This window comes from Dama dama, chromosome 24, assembly GCF_033118175.1.
Source record: "Dama dama isolate Ldn47 chromosome 24, ASM3311817v1, whole genome shotgun sequence".
In the NCBI taxonomy this organism is placed as follows: domain Eukaryota; kingdom Metazoa; phylum Chordata; class Mammalia; order Artiodactyla; family Cervidae; genus Dama; species Dama dama.
In genome coordinates, this window is record NC_083704.1 from 49,694,197 (window position 1) to 49,714,165 (window position 19,969).

The 19,969-nt window shown below is 42.7% G+C and overlaps 1 protein-coding gene across 1 annotated transcript in view; it reads left to right on the top strand.

The window, feature by feature from the left end:
- The window catches only part of ERC2 (ELKS/RAB6-interacting/CAST family member 2), a 988,080-nt gene that overhangs the window by 806,218 nt on the left and 161,893 nt on the right, over positions 1 to 19,969 (top strand). Inside the window, exon 16 of the mRNA XM_061129191.1 lies at positions 2,175 to 2,240. Within this exon, the coding sequence (XP_060985174.1) occupies positions 2,175 to 2,201 (27 nt within the window). The 3' untranslated portion in view covers positions 2,202 to 2,240. The remainder of the gene's footprint in view (positions 1 to 2,174; positions 2,241 to 19,969) is intronic.

Here is a 19,969-nt window from a genome sequence, read left to right on the forward strand (position 1 = left end):
GCTAAAAGTAATTTGCATTAGACCACACTTCGCTGTTAGGAAAATAGTTATAGATTTTGGTGGCAGTGGCTTTCTTTCCTCCTTCCTTCTTCTTTTTCAAAATTTAAAACATCTTTGGATTTGAAGCAAACTGAATGTCTACATGCTGTTGGTTTTAAATGCAGAATTCAATAAACTGCTCAGCAAAGGGAATGATTTTACAGCCATTCAGAAGCAGTCAGCAGGGACTGTAGGCTGCATTTTGAGGAAAAGAGCCTATTTTTTTGTGTGTGACTTTGGCAAATCATAGCATCTCTTTGAGTTTTCCTGCAGCAGTGACTTTGGGAGTCAGGAACCTTCTAATGAAAGCTAGGATCTCCATCCAGAGAAATATACTTACACACATACCCACACCATTCTGCATTGAACTGCAAGAAATTGCTAGACCCTTTCAGACCCATTTGTGGATGCTTGAGGGGCCCCTGCTCTACTTTCCTTCTTTATTAGCATAAAAAAGGACATAAACTTTTCTTTTCTCCAGGAACTGAGAAAATTGAATGAATGTAAAAATCCGTATTTCTCAAATTAGGTAGGGAAAAGGGAGGTTCATTGCCAGGAGCAATTACTAGACTGTATAGTGGTAAATAGACACAGGTAAATTTTACATGAGGAGGAGACCCAGGTAAGATGATCAGCTGAACTTATTTGGGGCCAGAATATTACTAGCCAAACTGTCAGTGCAAATTCATACTGAGTTGTCCAATTTAAACTGTGTGCAAATCACTTGATTGACTCAGATCACTTGATTGGGACATTGTTAATTCTTTGGGCTGCACTCTGGTGAACTCCCTTTGTCAGAATAATATTTTTAAATATACAAAATAAAATTCACAAAAATACAAAAGAAATCATATGAAAACTCATTTCAAAGACCATAGATCCAAATTCTTAAGCAGATAAAATCACCTTAGCCTTGTTGGCAAGATTAAGTCAAACTGTATGAAGTTGCTGTTTTTCTAGACCCAAAATGGTCAACAGTGGGCATTTTCATATAATTTAACCTGATACTACAACAACTTAAGCAATATGGATACATATTGTGAGAAAATGCTTCAAGTTATTGTTTTTCCTCTTCCTGGCTTTCAGAACACAGAAGTCAGTCATGGGAAAACCTGGTTTTGTCAGGGATTTGGTAATAGACACAGCTCCCAAATTACGTGTGAGACCAGGATATGAACCACTCAGTTTTCTACACTTTGTTTCTATCCTTGCAGTGAGCAGTGAGAATTCTTGTTCAAAACACGACCTTGTGATGGCGGATATACCTCTGTCTGCATAGATTCAATTGCCATGCCCATCCACCTCTTCACTAAGTGAGGAAAATGGCCCGGACCATTCTGGAAACGTTTTCAACAAGAATTCAGACCAAATAAGTTCCCATTTATCCACAGTTGAGCACAATTTTAAGTTAAACAAAACTTCCTTTCTACAAGCATTTTACTGAATTGAGAGTTTACTCTCTTTGCTTTGAAACTTATTTGATTGCAAATGTGTAATCATTCCATGCAAATGTATAATCATTCCATGGCGGGCACATCCTCTTTTACGCTGAGAGTAAAATAGAACCTGACAAATCCAGAAGATCACAGCATGTTTGAGCCTTTGTGAAATAACCAATGTGAATTATCGCATGCTACAGAAGTTCGTTCCACCCAAGTTGGTGGGGTTTTGTTTTTTTTTTTTTTAATTCTTCTTCAGCCTTTATTGATACTTCAAGCTTAAGAGAAATTAAGGGTATTTAGTTACTATAATTACTTTTCTGCTTACTTAAAAGGTTTAATCTACTCTTTAGGCATATGCAATTCAGATTGCATGCTTTCCAAAAAAATAATCATCTGCTAATGTAGACTAATTTTAATCTTCTAATCCAATCTTGACACAGAGTCAGAGCCTGGTGGGTGGAATGTTTTTGTGTGGGGGTTGCCATAGATACAAAACTCAGTTATGTATTTGACAAGTCAGTGATGTGGAACTTAAGTTACTATGGATTTTTTTTTCCCTCGCTCTTTAAGATTAAAACACAAAGTGAAGATCAGTGTGCCTTTGCAGTGCATCCCAGTGTAACTAACCTTCTCTTCTTTCATTCCGGTGCTCCCCTCCTCTCCGCGCACCTTCTTACCCCGGGCCGGCCGCAGGATGACGAGGAGGGCATATGGGCATAGCCGGGCCTGTAAACCAAAGTTCCAGTTTTGTTTTGAGGGGTGAGAAAACCATCTTTTATATCATTTTTCTTTTAAAAATTGTATTCTAGTGTTGTATTGTGTGTGTGCTCAGTGGTGCTCGCTGCTGTTTGTGACTGTGCCCTGTGTCTGCTTCTGTGTGCTGTGACCACCCCCAAGAGCTCGCTCCTTCATACCCCACTCCCTGCAACCACATTATGTTCTGCCTTGTTGGGGCTAGGTTGAGCATCATTCAAATGTTGCTGTGTTGTTTAAGATGTAAACTCTGCCCTCATTAGGATTTATCCACACTTTTAAAGGCATGATTGTGGGCTCAGAAATTATTACAGTTCTCCAGTCATGGTTTTCAGCCGACTGCTTGCTCTTACCAGATATGCAAGTGTGGTCTAACTCTCATGTCCTTCTGGTTGTGTCAAATGTTTGGTAAGGAATAAGGAAAACAAAGCTATTTATCTTCATGGAGCTGAAACTATCATGTGTAAGAAGCCCATTTAATGAATTGTACTCTCTTCTATGGCAGTTCTGAAGAAAACACAAGGAGCAAGGCATAGAAATGGTGAATGGGTAACTGTATCTCTTTAAATGAACTAGGATAGAAATGTTAATATTGACAGACTCATGAGTGGTATTATGTCTGTTGCTTTTTGACAATTGCCTGTCTATAGAGTTTTGCATATTTTCATGCATTGTATTTTTTCAGAGGATTTTGCTCGTTTAAAGGTTGATTTTTATCTATTGCAAACCCACTGTTTATTTCTTGGCTATCTGCATTATAGTTGAATAGTGGTGCATGTAATGCTCTATGTTATTAATATAAAATGGAACATTGAACTCTGTCAACTTTTGCTTTTGGGAATCACACCTCTCCAGGATACTGCAGACTGTTTAACACCAAGTCACGAATGCTCTGGAGCTGAATATATCTACCTATGGTGACACAGACTATTCTGTTGAAGTTGGTGACATTGTATATGAACATATATATATATATGTGTGTGTATATATATATATATATATTCAGAACAAGAAATGTGGTAGATTGTGTGCCATAGTCAAAAGCACTCACCATGTGGTTCTTTTTCTGGGACAAATGTGAAATGTCCCAGGCCTGTGATTGGAGAGGCAGTTCTTTGGGATAAGTAAACAGGTATGCCCTTCCGCAAGTCTTGCACTCATATTACGTAAGCAGTGGTTCTTCAGATAAATTTGAAAACAGTACCTGGTGCATTTCGCCCGTGGGTGACAGTTTTCACTGATGTTTTTCAGTGCTCTGTTGAACCCGTCAAAGGTCCCATCAGTGAGTCACACTGCTCTCTCTGGTCCTTCAGGGAACACACAGAGGTTGACTTTGATTTATAGCATCTTTCCACATAGTACAGATATAACACTTCCTGGACCCATTGACTGCCAATAGAACCTGCTTCCTGGTCACAGTAGGCCATCTCCCCTTTTCTCCCCTCTTCTCCCTTTCCTTGGTAAAGAGGAAAACAGCACAGAATTAACTCTTCCAGATGCAAAGTGGTTCCAAAGGGAAGCTTGTTGACATAGGGAGGTAGGGAAACCAGAGAAATGCTAAAATTTGTCTGAGTGACTCCCTATCTAGGGAAAAGTTTAAGAGAAACATGGCCTTTACTCATACAGATAGCTGGTAAAAATTCAAATTGACTTAAAACAGCTCTAAGTGAGAAGTAAATATTTTATAATGTTAAAGAGTGAACATATGAAACCTGCCCACAGCATGCATGTAACAAGTAGGCAAAGGAAGGTTCTGTGAGTTTGGGGGGTGCCTAGAGAAGTGTAAATCCTTCTTGGGGCTCTTTTGTGGACCTGCTTCTGCCATCGTGTTATAGTGTCAGGACTGGGCTGCATTTGTGTCTCCTCCTGGATGTGTGCTGTGCTTAGTCATTCAGTCGTGTCCAACTCTTTGCAACCCCATGGACTGTAGCCTGCCACACTCTTCTGTCCACGGGGATTCTAAGGGCAGGTTGTCATGCCCTCCTCCAGGGCATCTTTCCAACTCAGAGATCGAACCCAAGACTCCCACATTGCAGGAGGATTCTTTACCATCTGAGCCACCAGGAAAGCCCCTCCTCCTGGAAAATAAACACTCTTATTGCTCTTTCACAAGATTTTTGACACCCCAACCCCCCGCCTTCCACCATCCCCTGACTTAGAAACCTTGTCATTCTCAGGATGAAACTGGTGCCAAGGCACATAGACAGTCTTGCTTTGCTCAAGGGAAGCAGAGATAATGGTATTAAATCCCCATCCTCCTTATTCCTTTATGAAATTTCCCCAAACACCATGTATCCCAGAAAACAAATGCCTTCTGAAAATTAGTCAATATATAATCCTGCTTTAATATGTTGTAATAAATTTTATAGGCTTCTGAGGAAAACTACTTATCTTTCTTTATGACTCCTTTAAACAAGTTTGCTCAGATATCCTTGGGCCTTTAAAACCATATCTTAAGGATTTAAATAATGAGATACTGGGAGAACCTTCTATTTCTGAACAGCCGTTGCATGTTTTGAGTCGCATTACAATCTGTGGGGCCTAAGGAGATATTAAATTTATAACTAAAGATGGATAATAGTGGCACATTAAAAATTAACTGTTTTGAATATTTTGATTTATGGCCCTTATAAAAGAAACATTACAAGAAGTTATTTTACTAGGCATCAGTAATATGCTTATAATAGCATCATAAGCCTTTGACTTGAATCTGGTGTTTCGGTGCTGAAATGAATCATAATTTAAGAAAAGTCGCTCCAAAAGCTACAACAAATTGGAATTAGCATAACAACCCTGACAACTCCTCCCTTTTTTGGCACTTCTAGATACTAGCCTAGGCATGATTCATTTGTCTCACTGTGATCATTCAAGGGTGGTGTTTTCTGAGAGCAAAGTGGACTGGGGAAAGTTTGCTTTTCTGAAGAGTTTTGACAGCCCCCAGAGCTAGCCGTTTCCCCCATAAACCTCACAGCCTAGCCCAGCATTCTCAGCATGTGACCTGCGTGGGCTGCAGAACCCTGGGCTTGGTTTCACGCTCTGCTGTCGCTGTCTTGAAACTGTTGATAATTTCTGAATGAGGCACGCCACACTTCCTTTTGCTCCGGGCCCCCCAAGCTATGTAGTCTGGGCTGCTTAGACCCGCTGCGTATCCTATATGCTGCCTCTAGCTCCTCTCCAGGCCCCCTCCCTGTTGGCTCATCCCTACTCCTGTTTCCTTACGGCTGGAATTTACCTTCCGCCTGCCTTATTTTTCTGGTTTTCTTGCAGAAACCCAATGGGATCACATTTCCAGCAATTTGTTGCCCTCATGGGCATTACCGAAATGTGTATTCAACCATGGCCCCCTTGTGCCACCCCCCCTCCCCAATTTGATTGTGAAAATGTGCTCTTGGGGCCCTTCTGCATTTTCTATCTTGCTTTGAAAAATGCAGGAAAAGCAGCTGCTTAATTTCTCCATTACTTTCCTTCAGGAAAATCCACTTGATGTGGCAGTGATCTGTGTCAAAAAATAAGCCTTCATTTCCATTGAATGGAGGTGCCTTCCTTGCACCCCCAGGAGGCTCTTTGGTTTGTGAATATTCAATGAGGTGAGACAGTGGGATCCCTTACAAGATCTAGGGCCACATCTGCCTTGACATTTGAATGTTTCAGCTTTTACTGTGAACTCTTGTAATTGAGCAGACATAAGAGTACAAAATCATTTTTATTTCTTAAACCACTAGAAAAGAATAAGTCTTTTTAGATTGAAAACATATGCAAATGTTTAGGACCTGATTCGTAAAAATACAGATGTGGGCATTAACAAGTTTTGGCACGGGACCGCGATGCTAGTAGATGAATCCTGTCAAAACGAAGCATTGTAGCTCTATGCCACCAGCACATGGACAGTGTTTCAGTAAGTGTGCTTATGAATCGCAGAGCACGTAGACTTGAGGAAGGGAGTTTTCACACGTAGAAGCGGTGCTTGAAAGCTGGTAGAACTCCCTGGCATGCCGTCTGTCAGGAAGAATGAGGAAGGAGATATTTTATTGTGCCTGGAAAGTTTATGTTAATACGTTCTGTGCCTTCTCTTAGCAGAAAAGGTCTGGGCACAAAGCCTGCGCTCATTCTGCCTGTCCTGTGCTCAGCCTCCTCAACTGAGGAGGAACTTAGTTTCTCTGCAAAGTGGAGGTTTCCTTTTGTATCAGCTGGGCAAGGGTACCAACTAGTGTTTTTAATTCAACCCATCTCTTTACGGCTGAGGATCTGATAGATTCATCTTCTTGTGCCATCAGTTCCTAAGACTTTTCCTTCCTTCATTCATTTATCCAATCATTCAATTATTTTTCATCTGTTCTTTCATCAAATGGTTAAAATCTTGGCTAGGTGCTGAGAAAACAGCGGTGCATATGATAGACATGGTTGCTACATTGTTGGTCTTAAAATATGGTTTAGGGAAACTCTCCATAACAATTTAAACATATGAATGGGAAACATACACTTTAATCATTGCTTTGATGAAAATTGGGAAGATACTAAGACTAATAAGAAGAACCTATTTGAGCAAAGGCCAAACGTAGGAAAGAACTTTATGGGCTGAAGGATCTTAAAACCATGACTCTGGTTAAAAAATAAGACAGTAAGATGAAGATGAAGAAGTGGGAAGGGGCCAGATCATGTAGGGCCTTTTAGGCTAAGGTAGGGAGTTTGGGTTTTAAGCCTAAGGAAAGTAAAAACTAAAAAAGAAGAAGAAAATTAGAGGATCTTAAACAGGGGCGTGACATAATTCACTTCATGTTGTAGAACAACCCAGGCTGCTGTGTGGAGGGTGACATATCATGGCAGGAAGAGCAGAAGTAGGGCTGTTCCATCATCTGTGAAGGGAATGGCAACCCACTCCAGTGTTCTTGCCTAGAAAATGCCATGGACAGAGGAGCCTGGTGGGATATATTCCATGGAGTCACAGAGTCGGATGTGACTGAGCGACTAAGACAAATGGTGCTGACCCAGGGGAGCAGTGGTGGATATTCAGACATGTGGATAAGTTGGAGATGAGACTAGCATGTGAAATCATAGGACTTTGATGAAGAGTTAAGAGAAAAAGTGGTTATACCTCCAGATTTCTACCTTGAGTGTCAAAGCTGGGGCACAACATTGTTGGAGGGTAAGGGTTGAGTGGGAGTCTTCTCCTGTTCTGTTTTCCCCAGGTATCCAGTCTGGCCAAGGAGAGGCAGAATTTTGATCCCCTATTTTCTGTTTGCCTGTATTTCAGCAGAGAAATCTTCGGCCTCTCACTGCGATAATGGACAGGCTGTCAAATTTAAAGTATAGCTGGGGTCCAACTTCTGGAGTGTGTGTCTCTTCTGACTCTCAAGGAAAAGGAGAAAATTGAATATCAAAGACTGCAAAGAAAAATCAGTCATAGAATAGGGAGACAGGTGGGCACAGTGGTCGACAGAAAAACCAAGCTCCTGAGGTTGTATAAGATGGAAAAGGATGGTTCTTGCAGTTTTTCTTGAGGAATTCTGTCAGTTAAGGCATACCTCATGAGATTTGTGAAGAAGCTGTCAGTAATCAGTTTTTAGGAGCTAAGATGAGAAGCAAACAGCAGTAGCTACTATCTGTTTCAGAGCCACTGTAGACAAGGGCTTTGCCTACTTTCAATGGCAGAATTAATTCCTGGGCAAAGTTAGATGCTTTCATTTCTCCTTTCCTTCTTCCCCGATTACCTTCTTTTTTGGCTTCTCTGCTCGTCTGGAAGATATCTTATATTCAAGTTTGTAAGGCTGTTTTTCAAAGCCACAGCTTGAATGTCCTACCCCAAGTCCTTTCAGTCAGTAATTCATTCAAAAACGATTTCTTCATCTCAGCACTGGAGTTGAGGCAGTGAAGAAAGTAGAGTTCCTACCTTGGAGGAATTTAGAGTAGCACCTAGGTCCTTAAGCTGATGTTCATGAACCTCCAAGGGTCTGCCAACCCCTGGACATGGTTAATAGACTTCAGATGTGGGGATGTGTGGTATATGTGCATCCTCCCAAGGACAGAGAGTGTCTTGATCCTCAGCACATACTCCAAGGGGCCAGTGACCCATGAGAAACTGGGTGACAGTGTGGCTCACAGCATGCTCTCTGGATTCAGACCAGACTGGGTTTGGATCCTGGCTCCAGCACTATTTGACTAGGTAACCCGGGGCAAGTGTTCTTCCCCCTCTGCTCTGACATTTCCTCATACGGAGAAGGCTGTGCACACCTTTCAGGGCCGTGGTGAGGATTAAATGAGTTGAGGTAAAGGAGATGCCTGGCCTTGGCTGATGCGCGATATGCCAGTCCTCATGAGAATATCACTGTTATTGTTCCTCCGGTGTCCAGAGGAGTGGACTCCATATGCCGGCTGAAGAAAGTAGTTGATACTGTGGATTGGGTGAACTTGGTGGGGGTGGGTTATAAGAGAAAAGATGGAAGGAAGGAAAATAAAAAGGGGAAATCTGTTTTTATGACCAAAGCTATACAAGCCAGTGACACATTTTCTAGATGATCTTCAAGCATTTTTACCCTAAAAAAAAATGCACCCTCTTTAGTTACTTTTGATCTTAATGACATCTAGGTCTAACAAAGGAAGATCTCATTGCGGGAGACTCTGGATTAATCCACGTCTCTAGCAGAACATTTCTTTCAGCTCAAAGAAAAGTCAAGTGTATAACATGAAGAGCCGACAAATATTTGATGAACAGCTGTGAGCTGATGAATTGAAAGAGAGAAAAGGAGCAGTTCACCCTTTTCTGCTGTCAAGTTTTGATAGACTTGGGGGCAGGGGTAGAAGATTTTAAGCGGAATTGAGTGCAGAAAATAGGTTCTTGTGGATTTTTCTGGAGCTTGTAAGGGTTACCTGGCAGAGCACTGCCTGTTGGCTTGGATAGGACCACACTCTTAGGACCTAAAATCTGGCTGAGAAATCATAAACAAATGGTGGTGATAAATGACTGTGGACCCGAGGCAGGAGGTGTCTAGCGGAGTATTGCCACATTACTTTACATCTTTCCTGTGCCAGGGCTGGTGCACTGGGAGCTCTTCAGCCTCTCCCACCCCTTTGTCATTTGTTCTGGAGTGTGGTGCTGGCCTGGTCTTGTTTAACCTTTTTGTTAATGATCTGTAAAGGAGAGAAAAGAGCATGTGGAGGAAAGTCGCAGATGACGCTGATTTGGGATGTGTTGGAAACACTAGGGAGGTCAGACAAATCACACAAATGGCCCAAAGAAGGTTAGGATCATGAAGGGTAAATGACAAATCTTGGAGAAGTCCAGATACTCACATCTGGCAAAAATTAATCTGAGACACAGATATCAGTGGGTGGGAGGGGTATGGAAACTGAACACTAAAAGCAAAATAATAAGCTGAGTGGACATTGGGAAATCCAGCCATGGGTGAGGACAGGAAGAGAACAGCCAATGGCATTAAGCAATATCTGGAAGTTAGCAGGTGCTAGAGAGACGTACATCACCATTTGTGACAATTTTGCCCAAAAACTGTCTTACACTGGGGGCACCAAAAATGTTACACACTCTCTCTTCCAGAAGACCACCCATAAGTCTCATTCCTAGACTTGTAAACCAAGCGGAGGCAGCACTTTGGGGAGCTGCCCAATTGTTGGGCAATGTTCATAAGCTAGACAAGAATTTTCTTGGTGATTCAGGGAGGGGAACCCTGGTCCCATCTCTTTCTAATCATCTCCACAGCTCTTAATAAAATGGAAAAGCCAGGTAACATCCAAAACGAGAATATATATTTATGGTCACCACTGGATGTGTTAACCAGAATGGCTATTTTCTTTCTGCCATTTGTGGCGTCAGTTGACTAGAGGCCATCGACCACACCCAAGTGGGCCTTAACTCCATCTCCGTGCCTTCTCAGAGGCACATGAGCCCTGAAGGAAGAGTGCTGGCCCGCTGGGCTCTCAGGTGATCTCATATAACAGATACAGTGGTTCCGTGTTGCCTGGGTGGCCACATGATCACTTCCCCGTGAACATGTTCTATCACAGACGTTGGCATGGTAGCATGCATTCCCTCTAGCTTTATTTTCCTGTAAATATAATGCAAATGCCAAGAACAACAGTGTATAGTAACCCAGAATTTCTCTCCTGCCAGGCCCTGGTCTAAGCTGCCCCCGTCTCTCCCATGCAGATCCTGTCCTCATGAACACTAAGCCACACTTACCTTCCCTGTCACAGACCTGTTCCCATGGTAACAGAATCGCCAAGATGCTGAATCTGCATAAAGAGGAAGCCTGCTATTTCTTTCAGCTCTGGGGCACCTTCCACAGGCTGAAGACCAGCCTGACTCATTTGCAAGCCTACTGCGTGTCCTAATAAGTGTGGCCCCTTCTGTTCCGTCTGAGTCAGTGGTCACAGGGCACAGGCAACTGAGGGTTCTGCTTGTCCCCAAGCATTTCCATAGTGCCTCTGTCACTGTGTGTGCATGCAGAGCGCTGGAACCAGAGCTCCTGGAAGGGTATAGAAGAGTTTGTCATCATCTTTTTGAGGAAAGATCACTCCTCCATGAAACCTGTTAGACTGAGAATAAAAAGGCACGTATCCATATGTGGCCAAAGACCCATCTGATATATATTTTACCTCCCTCCTTCAGAGGAAAACATAGGATGAGGCTCTGAAAAACTACAAAGGTCACTTTCTCTGGAAAACCCTGAGCTCCTTGCAACCAGTGCTGTATTTGCCCTATTTATTGCTTTTATATTCATTGCAGAAAAGTGAAAGTTTAATGAGGAATCAAGAGGGAAAAGTTCTTAAAGTCCTCATTCAAAGGAAGTATTAATACCATTTTTAAGCACATATTGTCTATCAGATATGGTTATATAAATGTATAATTGGTTGGGGGGGCAAATTGGACTTTGCATAGTCTCTGATGCTAATTAGTTGGTAGCACCTGGGCTCTAGAATCCCAGAGATCCCGTCCAAACACTGGCTCCACCACTACTCTCAAGTGCCGGTTTAAACCTTTAAAGGTAGCGACGGCTGTTACAGTTGTTATTTATTCATAGCCACAAGATTGATTTTCCACATTGACAAGTTGAGATCTGTTTATCATTTTGAGTCCTGCTCTGCATCAGGCAGTGGGGAGAGCCTCTTCTGGCTGGGGTGGGCACACTACAGCCCTCTGGGGAGGGGGTGGGAGTTACCCTCCCAGTGTAGTGGTTCTTGGCAGTGGAATGAGGCTTCTTTGTTCTGCACTCAGATGTCAGCCCAGAAGCCTGGATGCCTGTGGCCATCATGAGTCAGCGTGTGGTAGAATTATCTGCCCTGCTTAGCACCCAGCATCCATTCTTCTTTCAGTGCACCTTGATCTCTAGTATGACGGCATTATTTGAAAGACATCTCTGTACAAATCCCTCTACCAAAAAACTCCAAAACAGAAAGCCCCGTGATTAAATAGGGAGTCTCCCCATTGTCCTGTGACATTGAGTAATGGTTAGGTTCTGCTTGGAGGGCTTTTCACTGCTCTGATTGGTTACTTTTATGGTTTTATTTATTTTTTATTGTATCTCCTGGCACCATGGCACTTAGCTTGGGAGCACAATGAAACTATGTTAAGGGAAACCTGTGCTCCTCTTTCTGAAGGTGGTGACAGGAGATGAAAGAACAGCTGTTTTCGTCTGAGAGAGCAATGGTTTGCCCACCTGGTAGCATCTCCACCAGCTGATCAGAAACCCAATTCGGCCTCGGAGGTTGTTCAGTACAATTGTCAGCAGAAAAGCTCCGTCCTTCCCTCCCATAGAATGTGGAGATGAGAGAGGAAGAATGAGGAAGTGTTTGGAGCCAAAGAGCAATCTTTGCCCCTCCTTATACAATAGGCTTGGGACTCGGCAAAATCCAATATGTCAGGTAAGGCAGGGACTGCATGTGAGGGTGCAAGCTGAGATACACCAGATAAATTTTCTTCATGTTATTATACATTTTTTTAAATTATGGAGGCACTGACATGTTTTCAGAGGCCAGACTGTGAAGCTTTTTCCATACTTTGTGAAAAGTTTGAGGCTCGAGACTCGCACCTGTGGACGCCTTCCAGAAGTTTTATGTCTGCCTTTAGCATGCTTCTCACCTTGGGTGGGGCAGTGCTGGAACAGGGAAGGACCGGCTCTCCCCATCACCCTCAGGATGGTCACTGTCCTCCCAAGAAACACACTGAGGGCAGGGGAAGCTGGAAGGAGGCTTTCAGCCCGACCTCACGATGCTAGTCCATTCAGCATCAGCAACATCCTCAAAGTCCTGAGGGCTGGCATTGCCACTTCTCTCACTTCTGTCTCACTCACACAGCTCCCTCACCAGTTTAGAGAAAATATACCACATCTATCTCTGATTTTCATCTAGTCCCCATCAGCTCTATGAGGGTGGCTGGCAGGTAGCAGCATGCCCCTTTTACAAAGTAAGAAAATTGACTCTTGGTCAGTTGCTCCTTCCCCTGTAACAGTAATTCCCTAAGGATGTTCATCACAGCACTGATGGAATTGGGTATTAAGGAAATACTATTTTTTAAAATATAATAAAATCATTCTATGTTTAAATAAGTTTGGGTAAAACTGGATTAAGCAGAATCAAGTAGGATTCTTCACTGCAGGCCTTCTCAGAGCCTTTGATGCTCTAGTGTCCTCAGGACAGTTGTCATATTTTGAGAGAAAGAGAGGGTTTGTGTGCATATTGCTCATGGACCTTTTCCTTCCCAGATTCTCATCTAGAATTAAATATATTTGGGGAAATCATATTGGAGCGATATATTTGGGGAGAGCTTTGCTGCAACATGCCATCTCTTTGGGTTCAGGATGGGCTATTTGCCCTGGCAGGTGGAGCTACCACCATTGTTTGAGATCATTAATGATTAGCTGGCAGAATCTGGTCCCAAAAAGGACAAATGCATGGGCCTGAGAGGAAGGCATGTAGCCCAGCCCTACCATTAAGCTTGTATTTTCCTTACTGTGGTTGGACAGCCATGGCTTATCCAGTATTTGAAACTTGATGGGTGTATATACCCAGTGTTGATTAAGACCTATAAAGGAGAATGTGGGGCCTTTAGCCAGTTGCCTTCATGATACAAATGGTGCAGGGCTATGATGTGAGCAGACATGAGAGCCAGCAGTTCTTCTCCTGTGCTGTTTACCATACACTGGCCACTTTTCCTCAGTCCAGGCTGAGCAGACATTTTCTGTAATGGCCAGATAGTAAATATTTTAGATTTTGTGAGCCAAAAGGCAAAATCAAGAATATTATGTAAGTATTTATGTAACAAGAAAGCAGGCAAATTGTCACAAATTTTTCATTAATGAAATTCAAAATATAATGAGTGTAATTTTGGTAATACATGTCTACTAATGAGAAGAATTAAGTTCTTTGGAGGGAAATTACATTTCACTTAATTGGTATTCAGCATTAGTGTTGCCTGTCATCAGAATCTATTGCAGATGTTCATTTGTAAACAATGCTCTATAATGGTGTTTTGTGCATTTCATCTACGAAAATGTCTACTCACACAGATAGATGCTCCACATGTCACTCAGAAAGCTTGTCATGTTCTCATTGCTGTTTGTAGTGGGCTGAGCAGCAGTGCAGAGCCATGAGGCCCCTGCGTAGCATCTCAGTGGCAGCTACTCAATTGCTATTTAGTGCAAAAGCCATGGCAGATATCAAGACAAGGAATGGGTGTGGTCATATTCCAATAGAAACTGTTTTTATGGACAGTAGAGTTTAAATTTAGTGTAATTTTTATATACCACAGAATGGTATGATGTTCTTTTGATGTTTTCCCAACCGTATAAAAAGGTAAACGGCAGTTTTAGCTTGCAGGCCATACAGAAACCAGTGGCAAGCGCCCTGTGACTCAGCGGGACATACTTGGCACCCGCCATCCTAAGTGCTTTCACACTGGTTGTCCTGTTCAGTCCTCACCTCTCCCTACATGGTAGGTACTACTGTTAGCCTGTTTTCCGGGTGAGGAAACTTAGGTGCAGAGTGGGGAAACCTCCTTGTCCAAAGCCACACAGAGCAGGAATGTCAGAGCTAGGATGAGAATCTTGGTGTGTCTTACTTGAGAGATGCTCACTAGGGCTCCTGATTGTCTTGACTCACATTGCGTTCCCCAAGGTGACCCTTTCAGATCTTCACTGTAGCCTTCAGCCTCCCTCTAAAATGAAAGGGAATATTTGCCTGTTTTTCTGAGTACCATGATGAGAGCCAACAGGACTTCATCATTTTCCTCCTCTCCACTTCAAGACTTTCCTCTATTGATCTCTCCTCTCTTTCCTTCTCCTCATACTTCATTTCACCTCATCTCTCTCCCCTTATTCTTTCCTTTTTCATGAATAAAATGTCCAGCCTGCATGTAGGAGTCCATGAGATGGAAGTGAGAGCTCTGTATTCCAGGTTTGTCCTTTAAAATAGCTGTGTGACCTCAGACACATTATTTAATTGCTCTGAGCCTTGGTGTCTTCGTCTAGAAAATGGGCAAAATGGTGTTACTGAGTTCTTAGGAAGATCAAGTGAGATAATGATGTAAAATGCTAGCCCAGTGCTAGTGTATAGTAAGTACTCAATAAATACTAGCCCTTGTTGTCTTTACTTTTTCCCACTATCACCTCCTCTGAAAACAACTTCATTGGTCACTACTTACAAATTGCAGCATCAATATTTCTATAATTATCTGTCAAGTATCTTCTATGTGTATAAAGACCTAAAAGCTTTCTTAATGAATGTCTCCTGAATCAGGTTGGGCACTGAGATCCAGTCTGACCATTGAAACCGGTTGTCATCCATACATATAACCAAAGGAACATACTGAACCACTCTCCCTAGGGGTCTTCATGCTTGCATTCTTTGCCTGAAATAAGTTAGGCATAACTTTCTTAGGGTCAAGCAAGTTATCTCAGCAAGAAAAACATATATGCTTGCAGATTTAAAAGTTCTTAATATATAATTCCAATAAACTAGCATAGTCAATATCCAACTGGAATTTGGTGCACAAAAAAACTTGAAACTTTCCAGTCATTACAAGAAATATCACCATAATGTACAGTCAGGGGAAACCCAGAGGTCAGAAAGCAAGTGAAATTGTAAAGAAAATGCTAAAGCTACCTTTTCCCCTAGATGTCTGTACTCTCTAATCTTGGCTGATCCAGAGTAGATAAAGGAAATATTGGATACAACTTGTCAAGAAAGGCAATATTACATCTTCCTTGTCTGCAGAAAGCAAGTACATGCTTGCAGACCCTGGTGTATTCTTAGAGAGGCTCCTAAGGAATTGTGCAAGAAGTGTCTGTTCCAAGAGATTATGAGTCCTTTGTGTTTCACGTTTTATGCTTGCCAGTAGCTGGCATCTTTCTGAAATCCTGTGAAAAGTGGGCAGATCTCCTTGTGCAGACTTTTGAGCAGAGAGTTAAGGAGTCTTTGTGTGTGACTCTTAATCCCATTGGGAAATTTTAGGGTGAAAAATGTAATTATGTCTGTAATGCCAACAACGAAGGCCAAAAGAATGTCTCCTGTTTGGTAGGTTCTTTGTTGATGAGATTAAAAACTAACCTCTTATGCTCCTGCCTACAAATTATTCAGATTATTTGAAAAGAAATGAAAGAAGACACTGGGAAAAAATGCCACAGACCACATTGTATAGGACTTAACTGATGCTCACCTGTTTAGCAGTTGGTTTAGCAAATATTTATCGAGTACCTACTATGTGCAATTCAACAGAAACTATACAAATAAGGTCCCTGATCTCCTTGAGTCCTTTTACCCAAGTAAGGTATGTTTTTAATTATCTCTCAGTGTAAGATTATAAGAACTCAAGGGCTCTCCCCTTTAGCACTGAACAATTTCATGTGTGTGATCTAAATTGCAATTGATCCTGCATAGAAATGGATTAGCATGGGCAATTCAGTTGTCTGGCCCAGAAGGCTATTGGATGTGACCTGAAGACCAGGGCTGGAGGCAGAGAGAGATAACACATAGTAACTAAAGGGAAGGTAGCAAAGTGACACAACCTCATTGAAACATTGAGTTGTAATAAGTTAACTGACCCCAGCAGAGTCCCATAAGCTTCGTAGCCATGAATCCAAGTCATGATGACAAGCAGAATTTGTTCAGAGATGGAAAACAGCCATTATCAAACATTTACTTTGTCCACATGAAACTCCACTTCATCTTCTACCCTAATTTATAGGTCTTAGGTTGTCACATTTTACACTGAAGAGGTTAAATCATACTGCCAAAGTCAATAGTTAGGAGTTGAAGAGACCAGGCTGGAACCCAGTTCTGTCATTCACTACCACATCCCCTGCTCTTTCTTCCGTAGTGTGTGGCTGCCACTAGCCACTGGGTAGCAAGAGGTTCTTCATACCCAGCTCCTTAAGCTACATACTGAAGTCTGACCCCAAGTGGGTTGAGTTCCAAGACTTTAAATCTATTAAGTGGCATCACTGACTCAATGGACATGAATTTGAGCAAATTCTAGGAGATAGGGGAGAACCTGGTGTGCTGCAGTCCATGGAGTTGCAAAGAGTCCAACAATTTAGTGACTGAACAACAATGCAACAAAATTACCTGTCTATTACACATATATGTATATAATTTATTATATATTATATATATTCTGTATTGCTACTTAATATATATTGTATGTTAAACAGCTTGTTAGGTGCCCAGGTTAACCCATAAAAGCTGATATCCTGTTGAAAAAGTCCCTGTGCTTATGGAGAGAGTTGAGGAACCTACAGGAAGATAACAGTCATAATGTAATAGGAAAAACAATAATATTGAATGAAAACTTAATATGGCATTGATTAATCTTGAGTCCCAATATTTCACGAGAAGTGGTTTTGTTTAGAAAGAACAAGAGAAGGCAGTGCCTATCTCTTGAGGTTCTTTTAGAGGGTTAAGTCTGTTAAACCACGTAGTGTCTGGGCATGCTGTAAAAGTGATGGAAATGTTAGTCACATAGGTAAACGGAGATCCTGAAAATTCCAGCGGGAATTTCTGAATACCTCTAAAGGTTTTAGAGAGGATGACCTAACGCATTTCTCTTGCCAGATTTTACTTTGAAACAGTTTCCATCTACATTGCAACTTAGGGTTTGTGCAGTGGCACCTGCCCTCACTGAGCATCCGTAAATCTGAGACTGCCCACCTCAGTGAAAATTCCAGAGTAGTACAACTGAGCTGCAACTGCTGGAGGCAGGCACGTAAGATCCAGCTTCAGAAGTCATAAGCACGACTGTCTTGAGTACTTCAGTGGTGCCAGAACTTTTGCTTAGTCCCTTGCTGTGTACTCATTCATTGCATCCTTCAAACACACTCTTGAGGTGGGTACTGTTACTAGCCTCTTCTTGAAGATAAGAACACTGGACCTTAGACAGTTTAAGAAAATTGCCTCAGGTTGTAGAAGTGATGAGCAATGAAGCTGGAGATTATATGGGGACATTTGGTCTCTGGAGGACACATGTTATGTCAGCATTTCTCAGCCTCAGCAGCACTGATGGTTGGGGCTGAATCCGTTGTCATACAACCATGCATTGTAGGATGTTTAGTGTCTAGTTCTAGGTGTCAGTAGCCTCCCAACCCCCGTTGAGAACCAGGAATGACTCCAGAATTGCCAGTGTCCCCTAGGGGCAAAATTCCCCTTGGTTGAGAACCATTGCCCTGCATTCAGATGTGTTGTAAATGCTTGGCTGAGGAAAATTCCTGGAATTGACTTAGAACATTCTCAGAGTTTGACCCACAGACTGAAGCGACTTCACAGGCTTTATAGCCGTGAAGTCATCTTCTGCACTCCTGGAGGAAACAGAGCTTTCCTGTAAAAGGTGGAAGGAAAATGAAGTTTTTAAAATACCCTAGTGAGCTTTAGGGTTGGAAAGAGGGCATGACAGTCAGGGTGCGCGCGGTGGGTAGAAATAGAGAAGGATGACATCTGCAGGGTGACATGAGAGAGGGGCGGGGCTGACCTGGAAAGGGACACACACCTGCCGCCGAACACACCACACACACTCAGCAAGCATGAGCTCTCTGGGCTCCTGCTAGAGTTCACAGATCTGGTTCCTACCTCAGATCCCCCAGTGACAAGCCGTGTGACTTTAGGCCCATCACCAAACCTCATTGCCGCCACTTCCTCATCTCTCACATTTAGACAATGTTCATTTCTGCCTCGCTCTGCTGTTATGAGTTCCTAAAAGCACCTGACACACCTAGGGAGAGGCCTTAATAGTTGCTAGTCAGTCATCCTGGCCGCTCTACCTGAAGTTGTGATGTTTATGGCGGTGAAAACAGGATATAGAGTTACACTGCCCGAGAGCCTGTGCAGCTCAGCCATGTGTTGGCTGTGTCATCTTCCCTGAAAAGCTCAGCTTCTGTGAGCCTCAGCTTCCTCCTCCCTCATCGCCCTACCTCTTAGATTTGCTGTGAGGAAGCTGTGCAATGATGCCCATAAAGCCCTCTGCCTGGCATGAGCGTTAGCACCAAGATGGTACTTACATTTTAGGATTCATATTAGTTTTTACAAAGTACCACAAGCTGGGTGGCTTCAACCACAGAAATTGATTGTCCCATCATTCTGGAGGCTAGAAGTCAAGGTGTCAGAATCAGCGGGGTTAGTCCCTTCTGAGGACTGTGACACAGAATCTGTTCCTTGCCTTTCCCCTGCTTCTGTTGGTTTGCTGGAAATTGCAACAGTCCTTGACTTACAGATACATCACCCTGACCTCTGTCTTCATCTTCACATGGCTTTCTCCTGGAGTGGGTGTGTCTGTGTCTAAATTCTCCTCTTTATAAGGATGCCAGTCATGTTGGATTAAGATTCCAGTGTGACCTCATCTTAACTAATCATCTCTGCAGTGACCCTGTTTTTAAATAAGGTCAAATTCTGGGGGACTGGGTGTTGGAACTTCAACATAAGAATCTGCAGGGAGGGCACAATTCACCCAATAGTAGAATTTTATCAATCTTTTTAAAGTGTCTTCCAGTCCCCTGAGGAATTACTGAGGTCTGAACAGTTAGGGCAACCAGAGAAATGAACCTCTGTGAGAGGAGAAATGAATATTGTCTTAGGAGTTAGGAAGTGTGACACTTGAGGAAAGTGTCTTGATTTATTTGACTTTTAAAATATGTTTACTTAGTTGTGCCAGCTCCATCATATGAGACTAGTGATAATCACCTTCCACACCTTCACCCCGACCAAAGTTATTCTATGGACTGACAAAGAGTGTGTCTCTAAAGACACCTCGAGACTCTCAGGGTTCTATCTGGGTGCATTGTCGTTACCTTCATTGTTTATGAGGGATAAAGGGAATGTGGCCTCCCATGTGGGGACCTGGCGTCCGTTAACAGGGTCTCACTCCTCTGTCCCAGCTCACTTCTCCCCATCACAAACCCAGACCTGCTGCCAGAGTTTTCAAAAGCTCCCTGTGTTGCGAGATTTGTGCAAACTTGATCTTCCAGGTTTAACTTAAATATTGTTTCCATTTTGAAGCCTGTCATGTGGGTGTACCACAAAGAGGATTGGTTTTTCCCCCCAGCCCCCAAGCCCGGGGCCGCGGTATGTAGGCAGTAACAGAATACTAGGAAGAAAGAGGGAGCCTGAAATGGATCCTTAGGCTCTTGGCCTGTGCAGAGACAAAGCAGGATGTAAGTAAAACCATTACTTCTTCCTCCTGATCAAAGGCGAGATGGTAACCCCGCCCCTCCTCCCCACCAACCAGCAAGCAATTAACACAGCCT